Consider the following 24,521-nt stretch of genomic DNA (forward strand, 5'->3'; position numbering starts at 1 on the left):
GGACTTGGGTCTTATTTTGGGACTGGCTGTTGGATCATCTGTTTGCACCGTATGGATAGAAATGATGGATGAAATGTTAGTGCCACTGAGCTAGCTATGAAGTGACCGTTGCTGCCAACAAACCTGTGATAGGAATAAAATGAAAAAAGGTGAAACTCAAAGCATAAAAGCCCCAGTCCTGCTGAGTGCAGGTTTTTTTGGAAGTGACAGTCTGTCCTGATGAGGTTTTTGACCTCGCTGCATAGTGCTGTAAGGTATATTCTGTAATAAATGGCCTTCTGCAGACAGAAGGGTCTCCTGCATTGTTTTTGCATTTCATAGCAATCAGTCACGGCCAAAGAAAGCACAGCCATGGAGTGCTCCTGAAAGCAAAGCCCTGCACCCAGGACTGTTAGGTCTTAGAGAGTGAAGCAGGGTCCCAAACCTGCTTTCCTCTCCTGCTGCCTCCAGTGCCAGCTGTGACCGGGGGAGCTGGTGGATGTGGGTTCCAACCTTCCCAGACTGGGAAGGAACATGAAACCTGCTCCTTCCCCTCTCAGCAGGTGATTTTCTGCAAGGTTTCTGTACAGATTTTGATCCTTTATTCTGTCAGTTGCTGGCATTTAAAGGTAGGAGAGGGGAATTTCAATGTGAAAATGTGTTGCTCCCTGTACCCTGTTCTGCCCTTCTGCTGGCAGAGCAAGGCAATGAGAAAAGCTTTCTCCTCCTCCCCAGGTGGTGAAACCAGACCACAGACCAGAACTCTTCTGCAAACTTTTAGTGCAAGCCCGTTGTATCAGACCGTGGACAGTGGAAACAGTAAAAGCATTCTGTATGTAAGTAAGCATGGGGTACAGACTCTCCTGTAATGGACACCCTTCTTCTAGGAGAAGGATGCTGGGGTGGATGCCAGTCTGTCTGGGTTACCATTTAAAAAGCCAATAGATGGTGACTAGTAGGCTGGTGCTGTACTGTATTAGTTTTCTCATCCTGGAAACAGGAATTCTCTGTGTCTTCAATGCCACCATGTGGTAAATTAAGAAAACACTGACTTTACAGAAAATGTTATATTTGCAGTAGGAGGTATGTATATGGGAGGCTGAATATCCTGATCAGGCTTTAGTTTTTTGCTTAGACAAAATTCAGCCCTAGGGATGAGTGCATTTGTGTTTGTTTTATTTCTGAACCAGAATTAAATCTCTGTGTAGAGAAAAAAAGGAGAAGGTCAGTAGTTCAACTATTACAACTCACAACAGATTGTTAATATTTGTTAAAAATCCCCCGCGAACAGCACAAACAACAAACCCCAGTATACGGTAGTAACAAACCAACCATGGGAAAGGAAAATTATAGATGTTTTGCAGTAAGTTACCTGCCCTGCAGTGTCATAAAGTCCCAGCAAGTGTTGTTGTCCTCCCACAGTCACAGTTACTGGAAGAGAGAAACAAGAGATGCTGTTTATGCACAAGCCAGTGGCCTCATTTTTTTTTGTGTGTTTTAATCCTAAAATGCCAATAGACCTTTGTGCTAGACACGTTAACACGTGTCTTAAAATGTGCATCCTAAACCAAGCCATCTATTCAACTGAAACTGAAGGCAACCTAAGGTCACAACAAAAGCAAGTCCTTTATGCCAAGCTCTTATTTTTTTATAGACAGCCAAGAGTGATGAAGTGCACACACTGCTGCTATCATGGATCCAGAGATCGGTGGACATTTGCTTCTGTCTCTGCAGCCACCAGCTGAACCCCATGATGTGCTAGGACTTGAAAGCACAGAATTCCTGCTTCCTCACCATGAGCATTGGGGTAGGTTTGTCATGGATCATTGAGAGCTTTTTTTTTAAATTATTTTATTTCTTCCAGGCTGTGAAATGATGAAGCATTCAGCAGTGGCTGGTGTTTGGTGGGTCTCAGTGGAGGCACACTGCCTTTTGGGCAACGTGTCCTGTCCTGTATCATGCAACTGCAGGTCAAGTGACAGTGCTTAATATGTGCAGCTCTGTGGTTGACGTTTCAAAGGACAGGGAATGAGAGGAGTACTAGTATTTGCAAAGATGTTGAACAGATTCTGTTGCAAATGGAGGAAAACATGGCTTAGTTCATTGATTACACTCAGAATGTTTACCGCTTTAGTAGAATTCAGTTTGAACTTCATTTTGAGCCCATCAACATTGATGAAGATGTTTTCTCATTGCCTTTGGATGAACCCCATTATTAGCTGGTCCCTGTAATCAGTGTTATTTCGTATAAAGGGTACGATCTGTGTTAATGACATTTAGTTAACCAGTTAATCTGCTTAAGTCATTACTATTCAACTGGAAAGAAAGGCGGGGGGAATCCAGTTCTACCCATTAGTCAACAGGAAGACTTCAAACATTCATCGGGAAGATTACTCAAAATAATCGTATTCTTGCAGCCTGTGGACTATTACTTTTTTTAAGCACAAGGGCAAACAGATGGAATGAACATAGAGCTATGGCTGGGGTAGGGGGGGCTAAGACTGGTGCCCATCGGCTGATCACAACTTGCAATTAATGAGGGCTGGGCAAGATTAATAGTTACTTTTGGCAAAGAAGAGGCTTGAAAACGTCATACAGGTTCTTGCTGATTTTTTTTAAAAGTGATAATACTTTTGCAGGAGAAAAACATCTAGCAGTTTATAGAAGTTAATAGCTCCTGCACTGGGGAGCAATGTCCTGTTTGAAATCTCTTAGACTTGAAGTCTCTGTCAGCGTGGTTGGACAGACTGATTATTCAGCAGCTTTACTTGCTTGCAAAGTGACACGGTGATTTTGCTAGCATCTATACAGAACAAAACTGACACCCTGAAAGTACAAAGGCTCAGCGAGGACCAGAATTGCTGATGAGAGCAGAACAGGCTGCGTTCACCTGCTGCTGGGGCTGCCTTGTGATGTACAGGGGAAAGGGGAGATGGGAAAGGGGCCAAGAGCCATCCTCCCACTCCTCAGTTCAGAAGGTGGCTGGTACATAGTGCAGCATCCCGGGGAACTCCAGATGGGGCTAGCTGTTGAACTATGTTGAACATGTTGAACATGAATGTCCATGGGTGGGAGACCCCAGGGAAGGGGTACCGAGGTGGGCAGATGGGTACCAACACAGGCAGGAGACAGTCCAGATGACCCATCCCCTTCCTTCAACCTGACTTGAATAAAACAATTTCAATTAAACTTTCCCAGAACCCTGCTTTTTAACTTTTTGTGGTGCAGGGAGTCTCAAAATGTCCCAGTAGAAGTATGAGCTGTGTAAGTCTGCTGACAAGACACTTGCTTTTCTTAGCTCCCTTCTCAGAAGCAGTGGGGGCCACAGGTGGTCCTGCACAGCTTACCAGAAGCAGCTGGGAGGTGTGGGGCTTTTTTCCAGTTACAGCCTTGGCCAGCCTTCAATCTGTCCTTGTGCCAAGAAGTGCAGGAGCCAGACCTGTTCCGCTGATTTTACTTTGCTCAAGGACCAACTGTGGGAAGATGCGCCCTTCAGCTGAAGGCAATTTTCCAGCTGCGGTATGTTAGCCACATGGTGCTCAGCCGGCCAAGGTGGTGTTTAGGGCTGCACGTGAACATCAGTCACACTGTCAGTCCTTGACTGAACTTGTATAGGATCTGCAGAGCACCTCCAAAGCGGGTTGCTCGTAGGACAGCTGTGTGGCCATGGGGTGCATGGAGGTGCAGGTGATCTAATGTGTCTGATGAATCTGAAGAGACATTTGCCATACATCTGTACTGGCATAGTTATCCAGCTTTTACGTGTCGTGCTGGCTAACTCTGAGTGCAGGCAAACTGAGCTGGGTCCTGCTTACAAAGATCAGCTCAGGTCTTCAGTGTTTAAAAAACTTACAAGTTGCACTAAGATTTTCCCTGTCCAGCCTTGGGCTGCTGTGAAATTTTGCTGGCCCATCTCTTGGTGGCACCTGACAGAGCTAGTCTGGCAAAAAGCCCTGGTGCAGACACAAATTGCTGCCTTGTTCCAGTAGTTAATATGGTTTGGAGATAAGCTGTTGGGGTAGAGGTCCAGCCCGTCTGCAGTACACTACGCTCTGCCAGAAGGATACGCTGCAGCTGCTCCTAAACTGTTGTCTGTGCTCTGGAGTCCATGAAGTCACGGCGGGTATTTTGCAATAGGTCTGTGAAGCCACACATTGAATAGTTGGTGATAGTTTCTACAATTCAGTTTGGCTTCTTGGTGATCCCTGGGAAATACTGAGGGGGTATAAAGAGGCTGGTGGTGTTCCACCATTACTCTTTACATACACAAGGGCTAAGAAATGCAAGGGCTTTTGGAAAAATACACCCTGACTCTACCCAGCTTGCACGTTACATTTTAATACTTATAGCATCCTACCTGTTACAGGTTCTGCTGTGACTTTCTGGGCGGTGCCACTCAAATATTTTTCCTTTTTCTCTTTTTTCTTTTCTCTTTTCTTCCACTTTGACTTTTTCTTTTCCCCATCAACCTTTAATTTGCTTTTCTTCTTGTCAAATATTCTAATCTGTCTCATCATCAGAAGCTATCCTTCCTGTGCACATCACCTCTCTAAGTTTACAGCTACCATCCCAGCAAAACTGTTTTCTTGGCTAAACTTCAGCAACCGGCAAACTGCTGTCTCTGGATTCCTGGCTTTGCATGCAGTGGGGACCAGATGTCTCACACTGACAACGCAAATAATCACTGGCTTTTGAAACAGCCGTGTCTAGATTAATACATTGGTGCTGAAATTTCCACCACGCTTTCATGCAGGCAAAACAGATGTCAAAATAAATGGGTTTTGCCTATGAAAACATCATGGTATTTTTATACTAAGGGTGTATCAGTCTGCCTCCATCAGGCAAAGAGCTGTTCAACATGTCCGCTTGGTAGGTTTTTATGAGCTAAGATTGCTCTGCTAGATTTGTAGGCCTTACTTTTGGCTTTATCTTGGTTTACTTTTACTTACCCTGCTACTATCTTTTCCTGTTCTCTCAGTGGCCGAGGCTATGGGAAGCCAACATGGAATTCCCTCCCAGTCACTGGGGCAATGTAGGTTCCTTTACTGGCTTGTGAACTCAGCTTTCTGAGCAGTCTTGGATAACAAGATAAATGCGAACTCTCCTTGCCGTTTAGTGGCTATATTGATAGATTGATGAAGCACTGAAATGGCATGGCCTTTAACACCAAGTGCAGTGGGGGCGGCAATAAAATGTGGCTGAATACTTGCACAGTCCTGGTTCTCCTTTAGCTCCAGTCAGAGCTGCATCAGACGATGCAACAGGGCAGATGTTTTCTCCCTTTCACTGGTGGTTTTAACCAAGTGCACGATGTATAAAACAGCATCGCTTTTAAAATGTTAGCTAGATTATAAATCAGTTGGGTATTGCTAGTTTGAGTAAGGATCTTAGATCACCATCAGGGCTTTGTCACAGTCCTTGTGCCTGGTAATGAGGCTCAACACAGAGCTCTTGAAACATGTTGTCCCGCTTGAAGACCACAGTAAAAAGGCAAGGTGCTAAGTGGAGTTATTGTGTGGGCTGGGTCTGGTGTGTGGACCATGAACTGGTCTGAGCTGGGAGCTCTGTTTTTAAATAAGAGGTTACTTCCTGTTCCTGGGGTCAATACAACAGTTTTTGTTGATGTTCTTGTTGCCCAGATTGCCCCAGATCCACCTGTCAATGGCCAGTCTTTGCCAAAACCTTCCCTTGCTGTGTTTTATTTGCTCGCAGCAAAGCCCTGGCAACCTTGTGGGACTGAAACGTACCCCTGGAAGAGCCCTTCAGCCACACAACAGTGATGTTCATGGTCTGCGCTAACAGAAAGGGGACACAAACTGGCTGCTGCCCTCCCAGAATTTCTTGTGTTTGATTAATAGTGCAAAGCAACATGCGTCTCTAGTCTGACACCGAACTAGGATGCAATAGCTCAGACACGCTTAGCTGTGGTACCGGAGAGCGGACATACACACCATGGGGAATTTTTCAGTGCCTGTGAAGAAGTGCTTGCAGAAACAAATGACTTTGAAATCACTAGCCAGAATGTACACAATAGCTTAGGCTATGTCTAACGTGATACCACATGGGAGAAGTCATCTATTTATTCTAGTGCCTTCCTGCCAACAAATTAAGGTTCAGCTGCTTTGAAGACTGATGCCAAGAGCCTGACAGCAAGTAGGGGTGGTAGCACCTGCCTGGATGGAAAAGCTTTCTCATTTTTTTGGACAAATTAGTCTGTGTCAAACCTCACACTTTCACAAGGGCCACCTTCTGCCCTTGCCAGCAAGCTCTGAGTATTAAGTTTGTGCTTTTGTCTGTTCATCATGATTATGTGTCCTAGATGCATGCTACTTAACACAGTCTAATGGCCACCAGTATAAGATAAGAACAACAGCAATTCCGGGTGATCTGCTGGCAGAAAAAGTGCCCAAGTCTGTTTCTTTTCCAAATAGGAAGGTGGGTAAAATCAGAAAATGGACAAAAGAACAGGTTTTGGTCAGCTGCAGTAGAGTTTAGATGGAAGATTTGGGTTCTTACTGCTTTAAGTGATGGGTAGACACTTGACCAATATTTTCATTTCTAGATGGAAATGAAACGTGTGCCTCATAGATCTCCTTTCACTTTCAAAGGTGCTTGTTCATGCAGGCCTCACTCCAGGAGGAGCAGTACTGTTCTAAACTCTTGGCTTCAGCTTGTGCCCAGTTTCACAGTGCTACTTCACACCAAACTTCTTGGCTCCTGCATATTTGGCAGGTGAAGCTCTACGTGAAACGGTAACTGGGTCTGATCAATGTTTTACTACAGATCAGATACTAAGGAGGGAGGATAGCAGTGAGAAATGAACTGAGACATGTTTTTGTCTTTAAAATACATATGCACACACATATACAAACACATCTTTTATGTATACACAATACACAAATGTATTTATTTTTCCAGTTTCTGGTTGAACAAAATTTTCAGTTGTAGAATGAAATAGTTTGCTTTGGCTTGGGGCATCCTAATCAAGGACCTGAATTCACAAAGTAACATAGATCTTATTGGCAAAATAGTGGGTGAACCGCTTCATGCTCAGTGGCAGGGACTGGAGCCACAGGTCATCTTGGAGGACTAGAGCAGCTCCCAGGGAGGTGAGAACTGAGTGTCCTCCTCACCCTCACAGTAAAAGGAGAAGATGATACACCCTCTTCCCTGTGAGTATGCCCTGAATCTGCTGCAACACCAGCCTATACAATCAGAAAATCAGAACATTTTCAGCAATGCCAGAACCATTCATTCCCAGTTTCTTCTGTGTTCTTTACCGGAATTACTGTCAAGTTAATTATATAAAGAACAGAAACCACCTGCAGTTATGATGGGGTTTTTTGTGCTTTCCTCAGCACAGATTTGAGGTGTAAGTTGAACTGCTTAGAAGGGGGCTCCAGTCAATGATTTCCCTGGGAAGTTGGACTCTCTCTCTGACAATCATCTTTGCAAGGCATGATTCAAGTCCAGACTGTAGCTTTAAAAGCAAATGCATTATCTGTAGACTGCAGCAAATGCAGAGGTGTCTCAGGGACCTCCATTCCTTCCTCTGGCACTTTCAGAGTGATTTTTGTGAAGCGATCAATATACTGACTGCAGTGTGTTCTCAAGCAGCTGATATCCCTGGGGATACTGACAATGTTTGCTTGCTGGGTAATATTTTCCTTCCTTCCTGAATATAGTTTCATGAAAGATTTTGTAATGAACTGGGAATCTCCCTCCCCTTCACAGATGTCTTCTGCTCTCTGGGGCTTACCCCAGACAGGACAGGAGTGTTTTTGTAGGAGTTAGTTTGAAGAATGATTTTAAAAATCTTGTTTATAAATGGTCTTCTTTTTGTACTGCAGAGCTCCTAAAAAGGGGTCTCTGTAGCTGGAATGTGAGGATCCCTGTTGCATTTCAACTAGGGACTGAAACTCAAACATGCCTCAAAGACATTTGGATCTCTCATTTCCTTTGGTTCCCATAATGGTCGGGCATCTAACCGAACTGAAGCTACATATCCCAGGCTTTAAGAAACAGCAGCTTTGAATATTCATCAGGAGAACAAAGTAAAGGTGGGCAGTGCATTTCTGTAGCACCTGCTAAGTGCTTCAGGTGCATTTCTGAATCTTATTTTGGGTCATATTTGTGTTCAGAAATATCTTTCTTTGGCTGATCCAGGTGAAGAAAATACGGATAGGGCTGCCAGAAATTAATTTCTCACATGCTGCTTTGATTTTGGTTGTGTCAGTGCCTGGGGAACTTATTTTAGCTGCTGTGGACCAATCTTCAGAAGTTACGCTGCTACAGCTGAAGCTGGGAAGACTCAGGAAATCTGCAGATGAAAGCCCTGGGGATGCTACGGTCTGGCAGCCACCAGAGGAAGCCAGTCAAGAAAAGAGTAAGCAAGACCTTAATGACATGTCCCCATCTTTCAGGCCAGGAATGACAATCAGCTTGGCTGAGCTCTAATGGCTATTTACCACTTGAGCTAGAAGGCTGTCCTAGCAGCGTTCCTCCTTGGAAATACTCGGGAAGATTTTGCTTTGACTGAACGCACTGCTACAACACCGTGTGTCCAGCACAGCCTGGGCGACAAGAGCTGGTGTTACACAGGACCCTTGGCTCACCCAGTGCCCCATGACTCAAGCCTGGGCCATTCGTCACTTCCACATGGAAGGGTCATCTCCAGGAAGTGGAGTCACACGTTGCTCATGGCGTGTTCCCCCATCTCCTCCTTCATGGCAAACTCTGATGACAGCCGAAGTGATTCTCTGCCTCAGACTTATCCTGCAGCTTAACTACATTCTTTCTGAAAGGAAAATCCAAAGCATGCTATTTTGCCCTGTAATTGGCCTAAGTACTGCGCTTTAGATGTAAATTGTACTAAATATGCCTTTAACTGCTCCTGTATTCACCTACCACTAGTTTGCACAGGCCCCGGAGAGTCAGTATGCATCAATAGAAGGTCTCTGAGTAAGCCTCACCTTTTCTGTCACCTCATCAATGGCTGAGATCAATGTCCTGCTGAGCAAATACTCTTGCCCATCTGATATTTACAATATCTGAAAAACATTTCCAGTCTGGTCCCTGTGGTGGGAGCACCGAGAGGCCTCTGGGGCTGGGATTCAGCTGATTTCACTCAGTGTAGCTCTTGGTCTAATGAGGTGGTGAGGAATTCGTTGCTTTGTCTTTAGGCCACAGGCATTTAGTGATTTTAAAGCCAGATAGGATTCATAGCATCATTTATTCTGCTCTAAATAGCTCATCTAGTGTCTTCCTACAAGGCATCTTGTTCTTATATCATTCTTGTAGCTCTTTTCCAAATTCTTTTCAAGCAGTCGCTATGACCAGCCGGTGTGGTCTAGCAATGGTTTCATTATCAATCTAGCCAGAGGTAACATGGCTTTCCTATTTCTACCTGTCATCCCTCAATGGCTGATCTAAAGCTCACGTTGGTTGATTATTCCCGTTATTTAATGAGTCTGGCAGTACTTCACGCTTTCCTTCAGGCCAAAGTCAAGTCATTCTTGGCTTTTGTGTTTGTAAGCTTCTTTATTTCTTTTTAACTCTGTGGTTGTATGGAAAATCTGGAGACTGTAACGCAAATGCCCACTTGAAGGCATCTCAAGAAAGGCCAGGCAAACAGTCACACTCCTGCAACGCTCTCATGGCATGGAAGTCAATGTTGAAGACTTTTGGAAGTCTGGGATTGACTATGCAGAGACAAGCTTTTTCGGCAGGATGTTTCAGTACTTCTGGAAGCATCAGAGAAGTGATATATAAACAGTTCCCAATGTTTCCTTTCCAGACATCCCGCCACTGCCTCTAGTGATTGCTCTTCACTTTGGACTCCTATTTCTTGTGTGTGGCAAGGGGTGATCCCTCCCCTCTGCCTCACCCATACAGGTTTGAGGATCCCAGTGGAACTGGTGGGAAAATGCCCAACCCTGAGTCGCGTTACCACTGCGCTGAGGAAGCAGGCTGACACCGAACAACAGCTCTGTTGTCCCATTCTGCAACAGGAATAGATTCATCTAGACATTGTCATCCTACAGGAAGATTCATGACCTGCACTATGTGCTTTTTAGCATCTTGAGAGGAAAAAGGCTGCAGCCCTCCACTGCTGGCTAGTTGCTATGCAGAGACACATGCAGATGATACGAAATGCTGTTAGTCTTTCAAAATGTGTTGAGAAGTCAGACTTCAGCACTGGCCAGCTTACATGACAAAGAACACAAAAGCAGTGGAGGTCAATTAGGAAGACTGAGCAGAATGAATCTGGTCCAGAAACAGATGACAGAGCATGGAAATTCCCAAAGCTTTCAGAACAAGCAACACTAACACGAGCCAGCTTCTTCCCAGTTTAGGACATTACTTACTTATAGACAGCATGAATGAAGTTGATTTATCGCAATCATTGACCTCATTGTTTGTAAAATCAGCACTGGAGGATTTACCCGGCATCTCAGTGAGTTATTGCTGTGCTAATCAATCCTTGAGCAAATTCAACTTTGCTGATAGCAGAGTCGAAGAAACCTTGGGGTCTCTGCAAGAAAGGCTGTGCCCAGTTTCTCCAGTAATACAGTCCTGAGGGAGCTCTTGGGACCTCAACATTGTGCAAAGCTGTGCTAGATGGAAAAGGCTAACGTGATTATAGCACTTGGGGAATTGAAGAACAATTGGCATTGTGCTTAAGAGAGCATTTTGTTAGATTTCATTCTGTCTTAAATAGAGGGCTGTGCACTGCAGCAGGCTGGGAGGTGCTTCCTGAGGATTTCGGCTCCCCGCGCACCAGCAGCTGTCCCCATGGAAGGCAGTTCTGCTCCTCAGTTAGAAGCTAATAACAACTGCCTAGGTAAATGCGCTATATTTGCAGGGCAAATAGACTCTGATATGTGTCTTTCAATGATAATCTAACTGAGGGTCTTTTTAATCTCTAGTGAAAGTAATAGCACTAAATCCATTCAAATGCTACACAGAGGAAAAAATGTAGCATTAAGTAATATAAATAGATAGAACCTGAACATATTATTAAAAATATTATGTTTTTTCCTAAATAATTAAGAATATTAGATATCTTCTTAATCCTGAGTGACAGCAAAGTGCCCTTCCTGAGACCATGTGATTGTCTGTGGTATTGAGATGAATGAAAGAACAAAACTTTGGCTGTGACTGTTGTGTAAGCCCATGCAAAAAATGAAAGGCAGCATGTAGATAATTTTCTATATTTTTAGCTCTACTCAATATTTTTGAGGCTTCCATCACCATAGCACAGTATCTAGGAATGTCTGTTTTCTGGTACTGGGTTTATGACTTGAATCAAGAGCAAAGGTGGTAGATCTTTGAGATTATTAAAGAGTAACTGATAATTGGAGTAATCTTATTAGTATTTTAACTAGATGTGCTGTCCCGACCTACAAAAGACCAGGTACTATGGCATTTTCATTTTATTTTAACTGACTCTTTAAATTAACTGTTTACTGAAACCTAATTGTGAAGAACGTATTAGCAGTCTCCTAACAGTGATGCTGAGATCATAGTGAGCAGAGCAAGGAGTGTGAGTTTTACTCCAAGGAGATCAAGTGAGAATAAAGGGAGCCTTTGACCATTTGCCTGGCTCCTCTCTCCTGCCTGTGTAAGGCAAAAGTCGTTCTTCCAGCTCTGCTGAGTGCTGGGGAAAAGACTATCTCCAAAGTTATGTCAAGCATCTGGTTATCCGGGAAACATGAGTCTTGGTAAATAACATCAGAATAAATGCAAGATCAGTAGCAAAATGAGACAAATTTCACTGAAATGTGCCCAGGCAATACACAGGGTGTTTCCAGAGCATGGGAGGACAGGGCTGCCTGTGTGGCTGGGGGAAAGCAAGCTCTCCACTGTTATTCTGGTGCTGCTCGAGGATCAGAGCTAGGGTGTGTGTGTTTGTTTGTTTTTTTTCTTTTTCTAGGAAGGGAGCAGAAAGCAGTGTGGAGAGACAGTACTGTCTGACAGCATTGGCTCTTTGCTGTGACAGTCTCTTCCTAAAACCTGTGGCGATCTGCCTTGGTCTGGGTTAGGTGGCAGTGGGAGCAGGTAGTGCTGATGGAAGGGCACAAAATTGCTTCTATGCAGTGAATGGGTTGTCCTCGCTGTGGGCTGGATCTTCAGGTGATGGAGTAGCTGTAACACAGGCACTTGTACTGGCAGAAGACCCTGTGCTCTTAACTCGACAGAGGTCCCAGATTCTTGGTGAGAAACAGACTTCAGCAAAAGCATTTTAGTCTTCAGTGGCTACAACTTTAGTGCATTGAACTCGCTGAGGACTTTGAAGCTGAAAATTTAGGAGCTTTCATTTCTTGCGTTCCTGAAGAGTTCCTAGCTAAGAGTGGCTGAGGCCAGATAGTCTGTGCTGGCCATACTGGTTCTCAGTATCACCCCACATTAATCAGTGTTGGTAACTGTGGTAGAACAGCCAAAAGGAATGAGGGGCATGGAATAAAGATGGACCTGTCCTGGATGCTGGATCAGGGTGGGAGAGACACGTTACCCAGCAGCATCATTAGCACTACAGCTTGCAGCGCACTATGGCACATTCCCCTGCTGCTGAACGTGATTCAGGGGAGAAATGGCTTCTGTGGTCACCGGCATCTTCAACAAAAAGTACAGATGCCAAGGCTAGAAAGGAAGAAAAATTATGATACAGAAGGGAACAGAAGTGTGTTGTCCGTAAGAACCTGATGTTAGGGGAAAAATGATTGATGTGCTGGAATATAAACCAGGAAGCAGCCACTAGCTTGGCTGCTGTGTAAAGAGCCTGGCTCTCCTATGCCTTACGTTCAGGTGCCAGGCAAGCTGACCGGGAGCTAATGTAAAGATGAGGCTAGTGATGGGCCAAGGTGTTTTGGGTGCTGCACTTGGGCACAGACCCATGGTGTGTGTGTGTGTTCCAGGTGTTGCTGTGTGCCTTTGAGCAAGGCATCTGCGGTCAGACCTGCTCTCCGGCTCGGAGAGCAGAGCGGTGCCTCGGGCGTATTCCAGAATTATGGTAGGGTAGCTTAAAATAGCATCTGATCCTCTGAGCTGCGAACCGCTGGGGCAGGGGCATATTTGGCACACTGAACTGAATCCAGCTGTCTCCAGTGTAATGCATTGCACAACAAGCTAAGGTAAGCGCGAGAGGTCAGGAGCGTTAGGTTTGCCCAAACTCCAGCACTGCTGTAGCTGACATTTTACATACTGTCAACCCGGGTTTGGGCAGGGGAAAGATTAAATGATGTTTTGAGGCCCTTTCCAACACCAGCCTCCCTGATGCTTCGTCTGTTCCTTGTTTAAGTTTCACCTTAACGCTGGCTTTCCCTGTGCATGTTCCCTGGTGAGGCACTGCTTGAAAAGGCTTGAAAACAAAGTACCTGCTCCTGAAGCCAAGGGGGACCATGACAGAAACTCGGCTTGGCATTTCCCAGAAACAGCATCAGGCCCATCGTACTTAGCACCAGGACCAAACTTCAGCTGCTATTTACCCTGCAGCTTGCAGAGATTAGCCAAACATTTGTGCAGCAGCTCTAAATGTGTATGACTTAGGAAGCAGAAGTGTTAAACACCATAAACAAAAATCTTGGAAATATTTAAACTTTCTGATAAGAAAAGCTGAAGTTAGGAATTCACTCTTTTTTTTTCTTTTTTTTTTTTTTTCTTGGCCACCACAAAGGTTTTAAATGCTGTTAATGCTTTCTTTACACCCTGCTGAGAAGCCTTCCACTTTCCTCTCTGGCGTGGCAGCTGCTGCAGACAATGAAGTGATTGTGATGTTGGAAAAGCAACAGAAGCAGATGGATGAAATGCCTGGTCTGAAGCCTCCGCGTGTTTGTGTGTGCACACGTGAAAGGGAGAGGTGAGTGCAGACCTGAGCAGAGGATCCCCTTACCATCGCCCTTTGCTCAAGCACAATTGCACTCATGTGAAGTGGAGTGTGAGCCAGCCCCACGATTGCAGAAGGGTACTTCCTACCACCAGGGACAATCTGGTGTTAAAAAAATTTTCAGGTTGTGCAGGAGAGCAAGGGGCTGCAGCCCAGCCCTGGATGTACAGAAGTGCTGAAGTGCCTCCTTGAGCTGAGGCTAAAAGATTTTTTTCCTTTGGACAGAAAAAATAAATCCAAATTCCTGTACAGAGCTGAACAGGAATTTTCGGCTAGAAAATGTATTTCTACAGAATCAGAAGTTTCTACTGGAAGGTGTTGCTTTCAACAGAATAGTTCAGATGTTTCCACTAGAAGAAATGAAGCAAAATGATGTGAAATAACTGACCATGATCTGAACTGTTCCCTTTGTTCGAAAGGCATGAACCGGTTTACAAAAAGCTGTTTCCCTGCCACAGAGGTAACACACGCTGTGAGCGGTGACCCCGAGGGGGGTCCAGCCACACAGACCCAGGACACCAGGGAGCCACCATGGTGGTTTGATGGGCCATAAGCAACGCAGCCTGGATGGGGAGCAAAACACAAATACCCAGGTCTGAGCTGTCAGCTGCCATTGAGTACTTTTCATGGTGGTGAAAATGAGGTTTAATATAAAGTCCAAAATTTTCAGGTTGTTGCAGATGCGTTAAACCTAAGGTTGGCATGGAGAGGTGGGACCATCATATTAATTTAAAAGTTTTGAAGTGCAACTGTTGAGTTTTTCCAGCAGATCAGTTTATTTACTTTCTTATTTGCATAAAGTTTGCTCTTGTGAAAATTTTATATTTTTATTTATATTATACATTAAGATTAATTATAATTTATATTAACCTTTCATTCTCATGTACAATGAAAATTAATTCTGAAATACATAGCTATTCCAAGCAACAAGAATTTGTGATGGGTTTTTGCTCTAACTAAAACTTTTAAAACTTCTAACTCTAAGATTAATTACTTTAACTTTTCTGTTAATTATTCCATGCTTGAGTACAATTTTTGAATCAAATGAAAGGTTCTAATTCAGCTGAATTTCCAAGAATGCCTTGCACTCCCTGTTAGCTATAACTCCATTTAGACTGTATTTACTCTTGAAAAGATTTATTAAGTTTCATTCACCTTTTCTTCCACCTTACGAACATCAGAGGCAGCTCTGCTGAGCTCAGAGGAATTATTTTTGGTTGGGAGAAACATCAATCATAATGTCTTGTAGCTGGAAAAACAGTGAACTAATTTTGAACCAAGCAGCGTATATTTTTATGTAAATTGCTGTTAAAATGTTTTGATCTTAAAAAGCAATGGTGACTAGTTGCAGAACAGCAGAAATTTATGATAAAATGATTATTTTTATAACATTTCCTTTCTTTCCTTAAGCGAGACGGGAAAACAGTAAGCAAAATATAGGATAGCAGCAGGTACCTGAATTAAAAAAATCAAAATATCAGCCAATATGACAATGGGCATCTCTGCAAATTATTCTTTCATCTGGTAGAAATATTATTTATTTTCCACCTAGTTTTATTTAAGGCTGTGTTTGCTTAATGACTGACTGAAATACGCAGCTCTTAAAAGAGGCATTCTAAGAGACCATTTTAAACATCACAGCTGGTAATTTTTTCTATTTCACACTGCTCTCCCGAGAGCCGAGCAGTTCACTCCCCCTTGCTTTCTGGAGCTATTAGAAAATGTTGACACACTTCTTCAGCTACACGAAAGTGCCACTAATGGGGATCACATCTGACTTCAGAGGAAAGGGACTTTGAAGACAAATCACAGAACACTGCAAATAAAGGAGAAGTGAATCGAGGTAGAAAATCCACAGCTACTTCCTGCAAATGGTCACCAAGCAGGGTGTGAATTGCACCTTTGGTTTCAGTTGCTGGTTAGCATGGTGAGTGGATTTCAAGCAGCGTATTTTGCACAATGAGATACATGAAAAGCCTTGGGTTTAAGGAAGACATTGTTCTCCGTTTCTATTTTTACGATGGCAACCCTCTGGATTATGACTCCATTGTATGAGGCCAGTGCAAACAGGCGGACAGAGGCTGGCCTGGCCCTGCAGAGCAAACGCACCAACAATGGAGGCGGAGAAGGAAAATTTCCTGTTTCGCAGCGAGGGAAACAAAGTGCACAGGGGGGACGTGGCTCTTGGGGCCACACCGGGAACCAGGGCCAGCTGGGTTTTAAAACCCCAAGCCTTAGTCTGTGGCTTCATCTCAGAATGGAGGGGTCTTTGGGTTGGGCCATCCTTGCAGGCGGCACATCCCCTGGGTGATGCTCAGAGCTCAGCCATGGTGTCCTGCTCATCCCTGTGGGACAGTTCCAGGTCCTTTGCTCTTGCAGGTGCAGGGAGCAGCAGAGAACAGGGCCCGTTGTCCGTGTGCACTTTTGGAAGGCAAGAGTGCCTGCAATATTCTGTTTGAGCTGATTTCCCTGACAACGAGATTAGAGCAGCTAAACATCACTGCCGCTGGAAACTGATTTCGAGTATCAGCAGGGCAAGTGCTTGCCTTGGCTGCAGCTGCCTGCCAGGGAGTGTTTCTCTTTAGTGGCTGGGATGTTGCTGAGTTTTCAGGCATGCTGTAATTTTCCATTGATTTTTAATGAAACAGTTCTGATGCTTGTACAAAAAGGAGCCTCGGGGTCTTGTGCTGACTTTGTCCAGAGCCAAACTCATCAGATAACATTTTTCCCAGTTCCTGCCCTGTCAGAGTAATGTATCTGATGGACACCCAGAAATTCATTCAGAAATTACAGATCCACAAAGTAATCAAGCTGCCAGTTTAAGTAAAACAGATATTAACTCAGACACCTCTAAGCTCAGCTGAAGCTAACGCTTCTACACGGAGAAAACCCAAGTTGTGGAAAACATTTTTTTTCTTACACATTTTTGGCAGTTTAAAAGGGTTTTGAGTGTTTTTGTGCATTCTTATAGCAACAAATTTAGAAAACTCTAAGAAACCCTCAACTGTCTGCTTTGATGCCACAAAAATGGAGTGAACAAAATAGCATGCAGCGTTTCAAACCAAGTCCGGCAAAAAACCAGTGGCTGTTTGAAGGGCAGCAGCAAACCAGGCTGGCTTATGGCTGAGCGTGTGCAAACCCATGTGGTCATGTCCCTACAGCAGCAGATGAGCACTGTATTACCTGGCCCTAAATGTCCTCATGGTAAGAGCAGGCAAAAAAAAAAGGCAGGTAAGAACAAGCTGTGAGATTCTTGGGTAGGTTTAGGCATTTTGTGCTTTCGCTCACGCTGGTGGGCATGAGCAAGCTCTGGGGCCAAGCAGAGCTGCAAGGGTAGGAGCTCGCAGCTGCATGGCTTATAGTGGTGCCAGGGATCTCCTGTACCAACCCCGGTTGATTTCAGGGGCTTTTGCTGCTGCTGCAGGCTGGCATTGTTAAGGTTATCTCTTTGGCTGCTTTCAAAGCCATCTGTATAAGGAAAGCTGCCACCGAGCTGCATCAGGAGGGAAATGCAAGGGGAGATTGAGTCTGGTTTTAAACCCTCTCCAATGCTGCCTGCATGAGGTGGAGGAAGCACCCTGTACGTCTGGGATGTGTAAATCTGTCTGCCCAGCTGCCTGGTAGCGCTCTGATGCAATGGGGAGCTCTGCTTTGCAATTAGCGGCTGCATCACATGCTCAATTACGGCTTGTGGTGAAACAAAGTAGAAGGAAAAAGGAAGCAAGCGTGGACCACAGAGCTGTGTCCAAAAGCCCAAAGACACTGCTACAAGATAAAAAATAGCTTAATTTTTGTTTTAATTGCTGGTAATTTTTAGTGCTTTGAGCAAAGCACCTTTTCTTTTTCCCTTCTATCTGTGTTTTTCTGTTTTTTGGGTTTTTTTTGGTTTTTTTTTTTTTTTTTGTTGTTTGTTTTTTTGTTTGTTTGTTTTTCTAGACAAGTGTTTGTCACAAGGAGTCAGGGTAAAAGATTTTTGCTCTACAATACACAAAAGGTAGAATAAAGTCAGTTGCTTTCACCTAGTGCACTTTAGCTGTCTGCCTTTTTCTTTCATCTCAGGTTTGTCCAGAGCTCCTACATGAAGGAAATAGGACAGAACCAGTGCATAAAATAGTGTCTACACGTTGGCTGTAGATTTTACACAACCAGGCAGGGAGCAGATACAAGGAAAGGGTTGTGCAATCTCGACTGCATGGGAACTGGGAGCGGGAGGGAGAGGAAAGCTGCTGGGTGCATTTATTCCAGCCTCAGCCTCGCAGCCCCTCTGCTCCCTGCGCTGCTGCCCCTCCGCCAGCTCCCACGGCAGCCCCGCATCAGCCGGAGCCCCTCTGTGGGTCAGGGAAACGACCTCTGCCGGGACCTCCACCGACCCGGTGCTGCCAGGCTGCCAGCACTGCACAGAGCCCTTTGAACCCTTTGAAGAGGCCACCATGCAGCGCAGACGGGAAAGCCCCATGTGTGCATGCAGCATTCACATTCGTGCGATGTGCTGCTTTGCCAAATGACATTTTCCACAGATGCTGGCTGAGATCAGTCTGCACCTGCACGTGTGTGTGTGTAACTGAGGTTGTGATTACCCCATTTGTTTGAACAACTGTGGTTTCAGCGATATTTTTTTTCCCATATGCTTACAGCTCCCATTTCTAACAATTTGATCTCCTGCATATACCAAATCTGTGCTGCAATTACTGTTCTCTCCTACTGTCCAAACCTGACTTGTTCATCTCTTTCCACTCTGGTGTGCAGCCACTTTGTCTGTTGTTTGTTTTCCAAGTATTTATCATCATAGCCAAAAAGTAATCTGTAATAACTGGGAGCTATACCTACATTATTATGGCTTTCTCTGGCTTGACACACATGCTTTTATACCGGAGCGACAGGGCTGGATTTCGTTTTGCTGTGGTTCTTAGAGGGATGCTAGAGCGAATGAGCAGTTCTTTCAGTGAACACAAATATGGCAAAATGGAAATGCTTCCCGGTGTTCCTGGAGAAGACCATTTGGACACACAAGTCTGGGAGTGACTTCCTGGGTCTTTTCATCCTTGGCATCAACGGAGATTGGAGATAGAGGTGGTTGTTGTAAATGTAAAGTAATTAATTGACTGTTGAAATATGTAAAGATTAGGGATCCTTTGTAAATCAGAACCAGGATGTGGAGGAGGACGGAAAAGAGGGAACGCAGGTAGGATTGCAGCCCTTTCACATTGCAGAATTGCCCCCTGCTAGTTGGCAGAATTGCACCACATGGCATTGCTTTAAAGCCAGCAGATGAAGCATGGATCACAAGCAGCGGTGGAAATCCCTCTGCCTGAACCCGATGGAGGCAGTAGCTACGTGGCAGAGGTACGTGACCCAGCAGCCTGGCATGGCAGCGGGATGGATGGAGCTGTCTGGCTAGCTGAGATACACGGCACTATTTCTGGCAATTTAACTGCATGGTCAGCGATGAGTTCTGCTCTGATGCAAACTGGCACGCTCCACTGCTGAGGCTCATATGGCAAACACTGCCACATGGTGTATATTCTTAAAAAGCTTCCCTCTTAACTTGTCATACTTCTGTCTTTGCTAGCTGTTTTCAATCCTGTCTCTAGTCCACACAGAGTGAGATATCTGCAAAGCAGTGCTGCCTGTGCCACCGGGAAGGAGAACACCTTGCCCTAGATACTGAAATATCGGTACACCTCCTGCCATCCTAGAGTTATGCAGCAGTCCAGCCTGGAGAGCAGGAGCCTGCTGCTACTCAGTGTGTCTGGACAGGCTGGTCAGGTATTCTGGTCCTGGTTTCTACACACTCTATTTTTAGGAAACTCCTGCTGTGCTGTCTTTCCCCCTGCCTAATGTCAAAAGGTAACCCACCTCTAATCTGGTTATTAGAAGATGATCCAGCTCCACAGGTCAGTGAATAGTCAAAAGCATCATTTGATAGTTGAACTTTGCTGCTGGCTGCTGACTGTGGCTGGTGTTTGCAGGGAATCCAAAGCAGCTGCGTGGAGAGGAGCTGTGATGTGTCTGCGTGGAAGGCAACCGAGGGCCAGAGGCCAATTGTTTCTCTGAGTCGGTGGCATTTTTTTCTTCCAGGAATTCTGCTGCATCACGACTTAAAGGGCATCTTTCTCTTGGCCAGGGAAAGAGGCTGACCTTGATTCCACCACTGCTTTGGGGTCCTCGCTCCAAGAGACTGATCTTATGGGTACAGAGGAGGAGGGGGACAACACTTCCCCTGGGTTTATTCCCAGTTCAAAACATTATTAGGAAAGGCCTGATACATCCCTTCTGAGGAGGTTTCTCTTCAAATGCTGATGTCTCATTTCCCCCCATCGAATTCCCCACGGGGTCATCATTGACATTAATCTTGCTCTGGCGCTTCACGCCGCCCTGGCCTGCCCCCCTCCCTGATGGGGAGAGGCTTCCTGCGACTGAGTCAGCCCGGCGGCGGGGCCGGAGCGAGCAGATGGAAACAAATGGGCTCTGCTCACGCATCGCATCCTCCCCGCGTGCACTGACACGGAGCCAAGCTCTGCCTGCTCCACCACACCACCCTTATCTATGCGGTGCACACTCACGCCCCAGCAGCCCCACCACCTTCAACCGCTGCTGCTCAGCGCTGGCTTGCAGCACTGAGGCTTGTGTTTAGGGAAAGGTGGGCTAACTTCCAGCTAGGGCATCTGTAGGACTCATACTACGGTGCCTAGGAAATACCCAGAAAATATCAGCTCATTAGACACGCTCGGTAATGGAGGTACATCAACAATGAGTCAGATTTGCTGTTTGTCATTGCAGCTCACGGCTGAAGCTCTCTGAATGACTGTGTGGCTTCCTCGGCTGCCTTGTGTACAACAGGGAGAAGAAACCAGGGAGGAGGTAACGTGCTGATGGCTTGGGCTAACGTGGGCCACTGCAAGCATCTGCTGAAGTCCCTCCAACCAACGAGGTGCCTGGAGCACCAAAACTAACTCAGCAAATGAATGCTGAAAAAAAAAAATCTTTCCCTGTGTCTTATGCTGGCTTTTTAGAACATGTTCTTTTAAAAGAATGGCCATTTCCTAGGAAATTTCCTTTAAAATGAAGGTCTGTAAAATGGAGCGTTGTATTTGAAAGGTGAGACAAAGGAGGGGTTTTAGGTGTTTCTTTGGAGAATACTGAATTGAATGAAATTATAAGGGAAAAAATGCCTCATTTTAATCAGTCCTGTTGAGAGCTGTGGCGAGTGCAATTTCTTTTATCCACACCTCAAAAGGAGGAAAGAACATCTTTTGGTCCTGTATGAAAGATATACAATATTTCCCTCCTCCTATGACACAGGCTACAGGTGCACTCCAGATCCATTTCATCGGCAAACTGCTTCTTTGGGCATAAACTTTAAAACTGTTCATAGGAAGGTTATTACACATGGGGACTTGCAAACAACTGACACTTGTGCTGACAGGAGAGTTAAAAGACAGAAAAAGTTATCTGACAGGCATGTGCTTTCATTGCACAAGACTGAAAAGATGATAGCATTTATCCACATGGATACAGTGCTGGCATCTCTGGGTTCACGTGGTTACACTACAGGCTTTGCAGTTGCATGACTGGCTGTGTTGCACTGTCTGTAAAAAGGTCTTTTGTCCCTTTAAATGTCACTTACTGTCGAATCATGGAAAAGCTTAGAAGCCAGTGTTGACATTAATTCAAACAGATCTAAAAAAAAAATCTGGTAAGGTTCCACTGATAAACACTTTGGTCCTAATCTTGCAGCTGGCTGTGTGTGGGCAGATGTGTGTGTTCCTGCAGAGCATCTCTGGCTGCTGGGAAAGGACACGTGTTTTTAAGTCAGCTATTGGTCTTGAGATATTGCTGGACTGGGTCTTAGTGAGGTGTTTTGAAAGGTAGCCAAATGACTGAAGAGTACAAAGCCACCAATTCCCACTGGGAACTGTACTTCATAAGTGGCTTGGGCTTTTTGGAAACTGTAATGTCACTTTATTATTTAAGAATATTGCTTAAATCCTTCTAATTTTCCATTCCCCCCACCGCCCAAACATTTATGCTCTTCCATCCCACTAAATCCTTCTTTCTTACTAGTGATGGGGGCCTGAATTTTGCTCTCAGGTATTCATGTAAGCCCCTCACCTTCAACCAACTAGACACCAGCCAGACAAGGGATTAGCCTTGCATGGGAATACACACAGATCCGTGGAGTTTGCCTAGGGGTGTTGCACATGCAGTGAGTCTTGGAGGATGCAAAATCGAATAAATTATCTGAAGATAAAATTATATTTAACTGCATCTTGATTTTTCACTCAAATTTTTTAAATGGTAAATCAGGCATTTAAATAATGGTTGAACACTTAGTTTGTGAAGTTAGGACCTGTTTTGTGTGCGTGCACCCAAGTTTTTTATTTGGCAGTTATGAGAACGGACTGAACACAATTCCTATAGGTTTGTGACAGTGAATTTTAGGTGATAACACACCATTCCTGTCTTTGCTGCTGCTGCTAGAAAATGCCCTGGGAGTTTGTCCTGCCAAAGAGCCTGTTTGTCCTTCCGCCAGTGGTACATGTAGGAGCTGTGCTTTCAAGAGATGTCTGTTCCTAAAAGATCTCTTTCCTTCCAGGTTTTCCAAGGTCATGCTTCAACACAAGACTTGAAAATCTTAAATGTCAGCAAACAGTGGGACAATCTGTTAAGTCTAAGTAAATTATCTTTTTTCCATCTCTGTGTAAGCTTAAAAACATAGAGAAATTACATTGACTTTGCTACCATATTTAACGTTATCCAGCTCGCTCTTCTCCTGTTGCAGTGACTTTTGTGCATATGCCCAGAGCCCCCAGCCTGTCACTCCGGTAATGATTTCTGTTCTTTGGTGTTTCAGCATTTCTGGTCTCTCTTGCGTTGAATCCCAGTGAGTCAATGGAAGAGTCCTGTTGACTGTACTGGAAGCAGGAACTAGCTTTTAAAATTCTCTTCCTGGTCTGAACTTGACACTGACTGTAATTCACAACATCTGCAACCAGAAGGGTAACAGCAGCCCAGTAATGAGGGTGAACTGTCACCCGTAATAGTGAAATCAGTGTGCTGAGCGGATATGTGTGTACATCCCCTGTGTACTCTGTTATGCTCTGGCTTCAGAGGTCATCCTTTAGGATAGTAACGATACTTTGCCCAGAAGGTTTACAAGCTGTCACTTAAACTATGAGAAAAAATGAGCCTTGACAGATGGTTTAAACTGGTGTTCAAGGTCAGCCAAACCAGAAGAAAATGCTCATTTGGAGTTCAGTCCTGTGAATAAATTACAGCATCTTCACACTCCTTAGGTACCAGCCTGGGAAGGGCTGATGCCCCTTCTGTGGCTATCTAGAAACCACCTCTCAAGTAAGCGCATGGCTAGTGTGATCCACCACCAAACAACAGCTGAAGTTTAAGGCACTGCTTTGAACTCCCGGAGCACCAGGGCAGAGTTTGCCCTTGCTCTGAAGGCGAGCTCACAGGCTGCACGTAATGATGAGTAAAGATGATTGCAGCTAATCTTGCTGGCTGGGATACCTCCCTGGCTTCAGCCCAGGCACAAGAGATGTTGCTTGTTTCGTACATATGGCCAAAGAAAGTAAGGGGAGGAAAAAAAAAACTTCAGGAAGAAGCTTTCAGAAATATTAAGTGCTGGAAAAAGTGAACTCATTTTCACTTCAGAAAAGAGGTGAATCTGGGCCGTACGCTGTACACAGATGTGTGCGTACTGCATCTGGAATGTAATGGGGACTCCATCTGCTGAGAGTAGCGAGGATGAACTTTGCACATCATGAAAACCAGCCAATGCCTCCACTGTATACAGCACACTTAGGAAAATGCCTCTGTTGTACCCAGCTTTCCATATTTAATAAAAAAGACTGCATTGTCTTTTCGAGGCACAGTCTGAAGGCAAATTCACAAATTTGGTTAAGATGTCTGTCTTGCTTCCACAAGTTTTTTTCTTAGAGCCGCTACTTACTAAAATGTTAAGTCCCTAATTGAAATTCCACCTCCAGTGGAACAGCCCTCCATCAGCTGTCCCTGGGAAAACAGAGTGAGTGATGACAACAAAAGCATTGTGATGAGCTTGACTATGATCTCCTGGTGTTTTTTTGAAAATTTTCCATTATATTGGCTAAGAGGTCAGTGCTGCTCTGGAAACTCAGTTGTGCTTTTTATTCTCTATTATCAAGCAAAACATAACATCATTTAAAACAACTACCGCAATCAGAAACCAGTCCTTGGATAGCTTGGGAAGGGCCTGTTTTAATAATATTTTTTTTTAATGATTCTGTGACTCAAGCAGCAACGAGTTACAATACCCATCTGGCCATATATATTTAGATAGAAATTGTTTTTCACAGAGGAGAAGAGTTGCACATAATTTTACAGGCAGGAGTGGAAGCTGTCACAGTTTACTTGTTCTCCTTTTTCCCTCCTCCCTGTCTCTTTAGATTTAATTATTATCTTTTGTCCTTGTTCCTTTGACAAATAACCTTTAAAAGAAAGCAGATGCCTTTGGTGCTGCACTGAGGAAGCTCCCAGCTCACACAATGTGGTACTCTGAAGAGAACGAAGCAAGGCTGGAAGATAACTTCAGGCATGTCCATGGGAAAGGGTAGGGTAGAAACAGGGTCCCAGGCCGCCTCCTGACTGCATCTTTACCTGC

At 44.7% G+C, this 24,521-nt stretch overlaps 1 protein-coding gene across 1 annotated transcript in view; it reads right to left on the reverse strand.

Annotated features, from left to right (window-relative positions):
- RHOJ (ras homolog family member J) overlaps nucleotides 1-24,521 on the reverse strand; it is a 62,981-nt gene that overhangs the window by 15,457 nt on the left and 23,003 nt on the right. The window contains exon 2 of the mRNA XM_040601197.1: nucleotides 1,352-1,410. Within this exon, the coding sequence (XP_040457131.1) occupies nucleotides 1,352-1,410 (59 nt within the window). The remainder of the gene's footprint in view (nucleotides 1-1,351; nucleotides 1,411-24,521) is intronic.

The sequence above is a fragment of the Falco naumanni genome, chromosome 7 (assembly GCF_017639655.2).
Source record: "Falco naumanni isolate bFalNau1 chromosome 7, bFalNau1.pat, whole genome shotgun sequence".
NCBI classification, from domain to species: domain Eukaryota; kingdom Metazoa; phylum Chordata; class Aves; order Falconiformes; family Falconidae; genus Falco; species Falco naumanni.